Consider the following 10,820-nt stretch of genomic DNA (forward strand, 5'->3'; position numbering starts at 1 on the left):
AACGATGACAGTTAACTGCATCTTGTGCTGATGTACTTCCAGGTGGGCAGTAGTTTCACCGTGGTCAGTCCCATGTTTATCTTTGTACACCTTGTGCTACTGTAGTGGGCTCGTTATACTTAGAGCTGTAGCTGTGTCTGAATTTACGCCATCTGCACAGTCCATGTCAAGTTGCTTTTTGTAATCCTTTTTCGCGAGTATACTTGCCAGGCACTAGTTGGATCAGCTTTGTTGGTTTGTGGGCTAAAGAAATGTTGTTCTATTGCTTCAGTGGGGGTGTGGGTAGCAAAGCCCAATCCAATTTTAAAATCTCCCTCAGTCACATTCGGGTCACGTGCCTCTTTTAATTTCAAAATTTGTCTCCCCGACATACCACAACTCCTTCCACCTCCACAGTTTCCATTTTCGTGCAATAGCTTATTCCTCTCTGCCGAGATTGTGTATGGTCTTCTCGATCAGCTGACACCGAGCGATGACGCGCAGTCTGATCCTCATGGGTATCCGATGTGTAATCAGGTCTGCCCTGTGTCTGCTTGGGTACTTGTACCCAACAGGTATTGTCTTTACTATTTGGATTTGCATTTCCTTTTGATCCACTGGGTAAAGTCGCGAGCTCGTGAAGCTTCACTCTCGGTGTTGAGGTTGGGGTGGTTCTTGTCGGCGCGTCGAGGTTTCCCGGCACCTCCATATACTGCGAGTCATCTTCCTTCTCCAACCCGCATATCCTTTCGTTCAACGGAGTTCCGACATCGCTTTCGTCAGACTCTAGTTCCTCCAATGACCCGAAAGCGCTCCTGCGTCGGCACTGGCATGTATCAGAGCTGTTTCTGCATTCCTCCACTACATGTACACGATATACCTCCCCTTGTATGTGTACGTTAACAGTGTGCTGGATTACGGGCCTCCACGGTGTTTTGATGAGCACCCGTGCCCTGTCCACCCTCCGAACTTCCTCGACGCACCCGCAGCATTGGACCCAAGTCAACATGTACCCTGTGCGCAACCTCAGGTTCCATTTCTCCAGGGAGTGGAACAGAGAAGCTCCTCCCTCATTTTCTTCCTAGATCATTTGTTGTGCTCTGGCGTCAGTGAGGCCGAGTAGCAGAACCATATCGTCCCCCATATACTTCAGCGATATGTCAGCTCCGATGTCCCATAGTAGGTCGTCTTCAACTCTGTCGAACATCGCCAAATTTTTTAGTCGCCCCACCCAAGCATCGTTGAGCCACTTGTTCCCAGTCAGTGGAACATCAAGATATGCCGATGACAGTGATCCTTTCACGAGTATGGTTTTCGTTGTGTGATGTTCTCCTTTGGCCTAAGCTCCGATTATTCCTCACCACCGCCTCCGCATAGGAGCCTGGATTCATTCTCGGGTATGGGTGTCTTCGTCATGGTGCCTCATTTTCATTTTGCTCGTCGTGTTCCATTCGTTTGGCTTCTAGTATTATCTTTTCCACTGTGTCTCTCCCAAATTTTGGAATGTTGACATACAACTTTAGACCACCAAGGACGATGTTGTCTAGTTTCCTTTCTAAGCTACGCACGTCCTCCACCCCTTTGAGTCTAGCAAAACCATACCTCCTTCCATTCTTGTTCCGTTGTTTGGAGATGAAAATCTCCCTTACGTCGCCCAACTTTTTGAAGTGGTACCACAAGTCCTTCTCGATTGCGTCCTCAGGGAATCGGATGAAGTAGAAAGATGCTATGTCTTTCTGGTCCCTCCAATTTGCTCGATTATAACTCTGTTGTTGTCCATTCCTGTTCCCGACATAGGACCGACAGGGATCCTCTCTCAATCTCACTCTGTCACTCGTTTTAGCCTTTCCTCTAGTCCTAACTCTCTCCCACCCAGTGTTTCTCTCTCTACTCATTCTCTCTCTACCGACAAATGAAAGATTTACTTCATTTAGCACATTGCCCGTTAGGTTAGCAAGTAATCTTATCAATGATGGTTCAATGGAAAGATACAAGGCATAATTGGTGGCTAAGGGATTCACTCAGACCTATGGTATAGACTACTCAAAGACCTTTGCCCAGGTCGCAAAGTTAAACACGGTTAGAATTCTCCTATCACTTGCTCCAAACTTGGATTGGCCTTTGCACCAATTAGATGTTAAAAATGCATTCCTCAATGGCGACTTGGGAAGAGGTATACATGGATAGTCCTCCTAGCTTCGAACACAGATTTGGGACAAAGGTTTGTAAACTAAAAAAAGTCTCTTTATAGACTCAAGCAATCTCCAAGGGCATGGTTCAAAAAATTTACCCAATCAGTTAAAAAACAAGGATATTCTCAAGGCCAAGTAGATCATACTTTATTTACAAAATTTTCTTCTTAAGGGAAAATTGTTGCACTAATAGTCTATGTTGACGACATCATCCTCACTAGAGATGATTAAGTGGAATTGGCTAGGTTAAAAAAGAACTTGGTAGCAGAATTTGAGATCAAGGACATGGGATCCTTGAGGTACTTTCTTGGCATGGAGGTCCCTCACTCAAAAAGGGGAATTGTTGTTTTCCAACAGAAGTATATTCTAGACCTCTTGGAAGAAACGGGAATGAGCGGTTGTAGACCAGCAGATACCCCCATGGATCCCAATGGGAAACTTTGGGGAAAAGGAAGTGTTTCGGTTGATGTTGGAAGATACCAAAGGTTAGTTGGCAAATTGATTTACTTGTCTCATACCCGACCTGACATTGCTTTTCAGTGAGTGTTATAAGTCAGTTTATGCACTCTCCTTATGAAGAACACCTTGAGGCAATCTACTGAATTTTGAGGTACTTAAAGAGCAATCTTGAAAAAGGTCTGTTTTTTAAGAAAAATAGTGAAAGGAATGTAGCTGTTTTCACTTATGCAGATTGGGCAGGGTCTGTTACAGACAGAAAATCTACTTCAAGATATTGCACCTATGTGTGGGGAAATCTAGGGACTTGGAGAAGCAAATAAAAAAGGAGTTGTTGCCAGAAGCAGTGCAGAAGCTGAATTTAGAGCAATGACCCAAGGATTTGTGAAGGATTGTGGATTTATAGAGTCTTAGAAGAACTCAAGATGACAATAGAACTCCCGTTGAAGTTGTACTGTGACGGCAAGGCTGCAATAAGCATAGCTCACAATCCTGTTCAGCATGATAGAACGAAGCACATTGAGATTGATCGCCACTTTATGAAGGAGAAATTGGATGTTGGAATTATTTGCATGCCATTTGTGCCTTCCAATCAGCAAACAGCTGACATCTTGACCAAGAGCCTAACAAGACCCATTTTTGAGCGTTTAACAAGCAAGTTGGGCATGATAGATATCTATGCACCAACGGGGGCTGTAGGAATTAATAGAATATATTCCAGTTTCCTATATTAGATGAATCAGAGATTTGATTTACTTTGTTTTAAAATAAGATCTTTATCATTATTAGCTATTATTTGTTTTCTTTATTATTCCTAGAATCAAGGAACAGACTTTATTGTAATATTTCTATATAAGCAGTGCTTTTACTGCTTGAATAAAATAAGAAAGTCTTCCCTATTACTTTCTACACTGTACATTACACAATCTAGAGATAAAGCTGTTAAAGGTAGGTATTTGAAGTAAATCATTAATATTAAGCAGTCCGTACAAAGAATTTGACCTTGAGGGGGCAATCGATTTCCAAATAGACTTGTCCAAAAGGAAAAATTCATTGCTGAGATGAAGTGAGGAAACTGAAAATTGCATGAAAATGAGTCCAAGGTGTCGACAGAATAAAACCTCTTGACAAGAAGGTTGAATCCAGCAATAGTAATGGGACTGCAGATAATTCCCCATCATCAACTTTTTCTTTTCTAAAGTGGTCATCAATCTCTAAAGCTTTGGTTGTCATGATGAATTAGATTCATTGCATAGCAATGATAACAGAAACTTTATTGTCATACAAGACTTTCTTAGTACATTAGAAGAAATTCCTAGTTCCTTGAGCATCCATTGCAACAAAATCCTTCATATATACCATTGGCCAAAGCCCTAAATTCTGCTTCAGCAATGCTTCTAGCTACCACAATCTGCTTCTTGCTTCTCCAAGTAACCAAGTTTCCCCTCACGTGATATAATATGGATGAAACACCAAGATACACAAGTAAACAGATGAAAAATAAATCCAAATGTGCAGCTAGACAACTTGCATGTGACTACTATTACTAATTTACTATGCACATATGTAAAGATATATTCATTATTCAACATAAACATATCCCCCCACCCCCCCCACCCCAAAAGAAAATGTACTAAAAGGGAAAGGTATACCATTACTGACCTTTGAAAGTCCACTAAAATTTACAGGTAAAAGATTTGAAGTAGCTTCTTTGTTCTGATCAGGAGTTAAGACAACCAATGTGTCAGCCTGAAGGGAAATTGGGTGCTCAGTTTTGTTGACAACTTGTAGTTCTGGACCCACGGTATCTAGCATAACCTAGAGTTTGACAAAAATGCATATTTACTGTACATAAATTGGCCTTCAGATAGTATTTTCATATTTTGAGCACATATTGAAGCATAAAACTCAATGAATTAATATCAGTTATTTTTTATGATATGCCATGACTCATCACATGTATGTCATGTGCAAGGAGTAAGGATCACTGTAAATCTTAGTTTCCTTGTCCAAACTTTTACATTAGATACCTATAAATAAACAGAATGAATATTTACAAGGCTTCAGACTCTATATGGCATAAGTCAACTTTATTCCATACAAGTTGACAACAATTAAAAGTAGGTGTAATGCAAGGTAGCTTATACAAACACTAACACATACCCAAATAGAACTAATCTATTTCATATTATTATTCAAGGCTATATAAGGATAGTAATATTGAGGAATACGTCAGAGGAGCAAAATACAAATACTAGTTATCTGTACAGTTCATCTTGAAGATGAATTGTCCCGGACTGTGCATCAAACACACTAAGTATCATAACGGTACATGTTAGAATGCTATACTAGATTCATTAGCATATTTGGCACTTGTTAGAAGATTGGTCAATTATAGTTATTACTCAGCTAATAATTATAGTCTTTGATTATCTTTTGTACACAATGCACTCTTACTATGAATAAGATATTTGTGTATGCACAAGACACATAATGTCTACTTAACACTCTTAGCTTATTTTCAACAAGACACCTTATGGCAATGAGAATGTGACACTAGACGCACAAGCAACAAGAAAACTTAAGCTTAAAGAGTTAAAGAACAAACATCAGTGCTTTGGTTTGTTTTTTATTTGTGACCATTGTATAATATAATAACCTTTCTCATCGACTAATCCTATAATTTAGGTTATAGTAATGTTAGTAAGTTGTTAATTTAGCTTAATTTCACAGTTCTACACTTAGGGGCATCTAAGAATATTTTTGACAACTTTTTATTAGCTTTTGGGCTTATTGGGCTTGGATTAATTATTTTCAGGTGTTGTAGTGTTCTCTTTTGTATTTAAGTGTGTTAGCAGACCTCACATTAGAAGATAGGCAGGAACAGGAAGATAGGCCATTAGAGCCTGAGTGTTTAAAAAAAAATCAAATATACAAACACAAAAAATATGACTATTTTACCGCACAAAGTTTCTTGGTACTTTTGATAGCAGCCCTTAAATTTTCCAACGTCTCTTGGTGGTATTCAGGATCACCCCATGAAAAATCAAACCTTGCCACTGGCACATCGTAAGAAAAGAAGAATAAGATGAGTTGTTACCAATTGAAAACTCAAGCTTATCAACAGTCACAGTAGAACGAAAAGGAAAGCTGCAAACTATAAAGAAACAAAAAGAATACTACTAGATGAAGGTGTTTCTTTCCCATGGCATAGTTATAAGTATTTGAAAATACAAGGCCTACTAATTCTAAAATAGTTGATTTTATTAGACAGAGCTACACTAGTTTCATGTTTTCTAACAATAATTAGAAAAACAAAATAACGAAATATATAGTCCCCTATCTATCACACAAACTAACGTTTACAGTCGTTTGTTAAACAAAGATCACAAACAATCAAAGGTTGCAATGGAAAAATACCAGACATTCCTGCCTCAAGACATTGGGAAATCACGTCAACCGATCGTGACTTTGGGCCAAGTGTGCCAACAATCTTTGTCATCGCTGGAAAGAAACTCTGCAAGAGCATTTCAACAACCACTTCAGTCAAAATCCAAATTGTCAAGTAGTACAAATTCTCAAGAATAGACTAAAATGTGTTTTAGTTCCACAGTTTAACACGAAAACAAAATAAACATATCTAAAAAAACGAAAAAAAAAACACCCTCTTCAAACCTCAAACCTGGAGTGCAAAAAGAAAGCGAAAATAATTCAAAATCTTAAATTCTTAGTGCTTTGTCAAAGGTGGAACTCACACCTCCAACACACTCACTCTCAACCTCACAAGAGAATTATAAAGGATACACGATAATCCGATTGTATTATTCATCCCCCAATTTCTATACAATCGTTCCTATTTATAATATCAAAATCCAAACAACTTCTTTCTAAACATCAATAACAACTAACAGAACAAAAATAACAACTAACAGACTTAATCTTATTTATTCTTTTAATTCCTTTATTTCTATTATTACAATTCCCCCCTATTATTACATGCTTCCTTAGTACCTGCCGCTTCTACCTACGGCTACTACTCTTAATTTTTTTCTTATTTTTATTCCAAAAGAAAATCAAAATATGAAAAAAAAAAATCAAGTATATCAAGTGTCAATGACTTCAATGGAAGAAGCACAAGACATACACTGAATTTTATTCTATTTTTCAATTTTGTGAAATTTTACACACCTTCCCGAAATATTCAAGAGCTATCCTAGCACCATACAAGGTTGCCAATTAAAAAGGGGTTATAAGTGAACTCCCCAAACGACACCGTCGCAAGAGCTCCAAATCACAGTTCACTCCTATCATAAAAAACTCTTTTCCGATCTGCCAAATTTTAAAGCCGGATTAATGAAGATGCACATAACAGAAACACTCTGTAAATGATTTTATGCGTGCATCTTCATTTCTAGTTTACAAAACACTATTTCAAAACAAATTTTAAACTAGAAATCGATTGTTCATCAGTTTAGAATTGTCTTACCAAAGACTTTTTAAATTCAAAAAGACTAAGAAAACCAGTTTCGGTTTATACACCGGAAAAAAACGGAAGAACTGGTTTCCGATCTGCTAAATCAATCACTACTAGCAAGCAAACGCAGCATCAACAAAAAAACAAACGGTAATTAGTTTTTTTTCTTTCATCACAGAAAAGAACACCAAACCATAAAAATTGAGAGAGAGAAGAGAGAAATTCTGACAGGCTTGGATGGCTCGAGGATGGAGGCCATCCTTATGGGTTCCTCCAGAAGCAAAGGACTCGACTGCATTTTCGCTCAAAAGATTCAAAACCGAATGCTCGAATGAATGGTGTAGCAGAAGAAGAAGAATGGGCCGAGAAGGGAATCTTATATAGTGAGTTTGAGTGAGTGAAAGAGAGAGAGACAGAGGGAATGTATCATATCAAGATGATATGACGGATTAGAAAAGGAAAGAGACCAGCCATGAAACTAAGGCCAGCAGATCCTGTACGTGCTTGTGTGGGACCTATCCCTTGTTTTTCTATTTTTACAGAAAATGAGACTAAGACTTTCTTTTTTTCAATAGAACAAAAGGCTCAGCAAAAATAAAGTAAAAAACTGCTTGATTTGGTTTCGTTTTAAAAAAAAAAGCAAAATTACAAATTCAGTCTCTCATTTTATTTCCAATTTTAAATTTTGTCTTCCTGTAAATTAATTCACAAATTTTGTCCTCGTATTTATTAAAATCAAGCAAAGTTGGTCGCTCAGACCATAATTGAACGTTGATCGTTAACAAGTGATGTTGACTAACACATGTCAACGTTTGAGAGACACCTTCAAAACTGAATCTTGGACCACGAAAGAAGCTAACTTGAATCCTCAACAACCTTGGACACAGCTCGAAGGAACCTGAACTTCTTCTCATGCGGGATCGGGAACCCAATCGACGACTGATGGCAGTGCGACAAGCGGTGGTACACCCGCCACAAGCGCCTAGCCAACTACAGCATCGGCTTAGGCCGCAATGCCATCGGTGGCCGCGACGGGCGCTACTACGTGGTATCAGACCCTAACGACGACCACCTAGTAAACCCCAAACCCGGCCACCCTCCGCCACGCCGTGATCTAGGACAACCCCCTCTGGATCCTTGAATCCTCAAGAAAACTTTATTCGGTGAAGGAGTGAGATAGATTTGATACTCTTCTTCTTAAACCCTCTCGCTAGCGCTAACACTGGTGGGTGATAGGTGTCGAAGATGTAGCAAAGAGGAAGAGGAAAGAAGGGCTTCTGGGTGTTGGATTCATTGGAGAAAGAAGAGGACAACGATCCACTTGTTGACGACACCCTCCGCACTATCCACTCGCCACTAACATTGGGGTCACTAGCAATGCCCACGACCTTCTTGCCAACGTCGCAAATCACGCCCTTTCCCTTTTCTTCACCTATAGAAACACAACCAACTCCAACTACAAAATGCACACCCAAAAACCAAACAAACATGACAGTGACCTCTTTTTTGGTATTTTCCACATTCTTGATCAAAACACTAAATGATCATCTGTTTCGCACTATAACTAGCGTTCAACATCGTAAGTCGACTAGCAAGGATCAAAAGATCAATGAACGATAGTCCCTAGACAAAATTAGGGTATGACACCTGCCATGTAGTCCTAGACAAAAATGTAATGGGTGAGTCTTCCTGCTTCGTCAACCAAACATAGAAAGGCTTAAACAAGTCACACACTCAAACTAACAACCACAATGATGTGGTTCTCTACCGAATCTCACACATACCCTAAAATGTTACTTTTTACTATCTCAACATATTTATATCTCACTAGGATTTGATGTTCTTCATCATTGTAGGGTTTTGTTGCACATGGTACTAAACAACATCAATTGGCGCATGAGCTAGAGATCTATTCTCGGCTTCAACAAGTCACATAAACAACTGAGGACACCATCCTCCTAAACCCCACAGTGCAAAAAATTGCCAATTGACCACCATCTTATGATCATTAAAAAAACTTCCTAGCATGACGCCCCATGCGACTATCTTTTTGTTGAACTTTTCATATTCCACCCTGTATTCACATCTTCTTACACGTCTCTCATGCACACTTTTTGTACTATAATATAATTTCTTGTCACACTGGTACTTATGTGTGAGTCCTTGTGAACTATCACACAAATGGCATGTCTTTCAAGACATACAATACCTACTAAAATGTGGTTCTAGTCAACACCTGGACTCGTGCTCGCGCCCCTGTAACTACCACACAACAATATCCATCACATAGAATTATAGACTATGGTGGTAAATCAATTGTGTCACACATAATTACCACATGCATTGTAATGCTCGAGGTCACACCTCTTGGTCTTCAATTAAAATAGAGTACATGAGAATAATAATGGTCTAGGACTCATATTTCCTAAGTCTTCCAAACAATTTCAAACATATCATAATTACTCATAACAACAATTAATTCTAGCAATCCAATAGTTAGTAAAAAAAATAGGCAATTTAACACAACAATGTAACAAGCATAAAAACCCTAATCCTAAAAAATAGGGCAAGTTCAAGGCTTTGTGAAATTTAGCAAACAATTTTACACACAAATTTTTTTTACATACACTTGAAGATAGTTTTCACAATTTTCTAACAAGGCATCCTAATCCATTAGCAAAAATCTACAAAAAAAATCCTACAAATCTCACTAGGCAACAAAACAGAGTGTTTGCTAGTTTTGGCATAGTTCAAAAATGTGTAAATTTCTCCTTCTTCCCAAAACTCATTTGAGTGCTACTTTTTACAGTTTAAAGTTAACAAAAACATGTTTCTAACAGGGTAAAAATTATGCAAACAGTCGTTCTCTACCATTTGTGACACCCTAAAATTTTGACTAGTAAGTAGAAACATAAGTGAGGAGGCTCTAAATGAACTATGGCATATGATGAAAGAGTTGTGAAGGCTTCAAATGGTGTATGCATATAGTCATGCCTCGTCCATTCTGGTGCTTGTACTAAAATAGACTCTCCAGAAATAGGTTCTCCTTGAACATCTTCAAAAAAAGGAGATGAAGATTGAGGGCTACCTTTAATGAGTGCCAAAGGAAACCTCTGAGCACTCGTTAAGGGTACCTTATGTTTCACATATCTTTTGAACCTATCCATATGAATGGGGGATGGAGGTAGATGTTGTTTGGTTGCAGTGTATGGACGCTTACGAAGCGGAGAGACATGAGCATCTTGTGTAGACTCACTACCTATTAAGGATTGTTTCTTTGGAAGTGATCCAACCCTTGATACTTAGCAGCTCTAGTAGCTTCTCCTCTATTCTGGTTCCCCATAACCTGGGCTATGGCTTGGAGAGAATTAGTTATCGCATGATTATTCTGTCCAACCATTACTCCTTACGCACACCAGGAAGTGAGAACATGGAAGAAATACACACAAGAAAAAGAATAAGACGATTTCATATCTATCTCGAGTCCCTACATAAGTTACTCTTGAGAGTTGATGCCTCAAGAAAATACTCCTCTAAAATGGTCCTCCCTTGAGACATTAACACTCATTTTCAATCCTTTGTATTCTTGACCGCTTGCCATGTCGTCCCATTGCACTTCACAAATTATACAGATGGTCGGCATGATAACTCATGACAAGGCATTGAAACTCATGGTATAACATACGTCAGGGATACTAACATGTTATGATTACATCAAT

The 10,820-nt window shown here is 38.7% G+C and overlaps 1 protein-coding gene across 1 annotated transcript in view; it reads right to left on the reverse strand.

Moving 5' to 3' along the window:
• LOC100804313 (pyruvate kinase 1, cytosolic) overlaps positions 1–7,660 on the reverse strand; it is a 51,183-nt gene extending 43,523 nt beyond the window's left edge. The window contains exons 1-4 of the mRNA XM_014767698.2: positions 7,331–7,660; positions 6,048–6,144; positions 5,589–5,686; positions 4,290–4,445 (exon numbers count right to left, since the gene is read on the reverse strand). Of these exons, the coding sequence (XP_014623184.1) occupies positions 4,290–4,445; positions 5,589–5,686; positions 6,048–6,144; positions 7,331–7,399 (420 nt within the window). The 5' untranslated portion in view covers positions 7,400–7,660. The remainder of the gene's footprint in view (positions 1–4,289; positions 4,446–5,588; positions 5,687–6,047; positions 6,145–7,330) is intronic.
• Between the last annotated feature and the right edge of the window lie 3,160 nt (positions 7,661–10,820).

Source organism: Glycine max, chromosome 2 (assembly GCF_000004515.6).
Source record: "Glycine max cultivar Williams 82 chromosome 2, Glycine_max_v4.0, whole genome shotgun sequence".
Taxonomy (NCBI): Eukaryota; Viridiplantae; Streptophyta; class Magnoliopsida; order Fabales; family Fabaceae; genus Glycine; species Glycine max.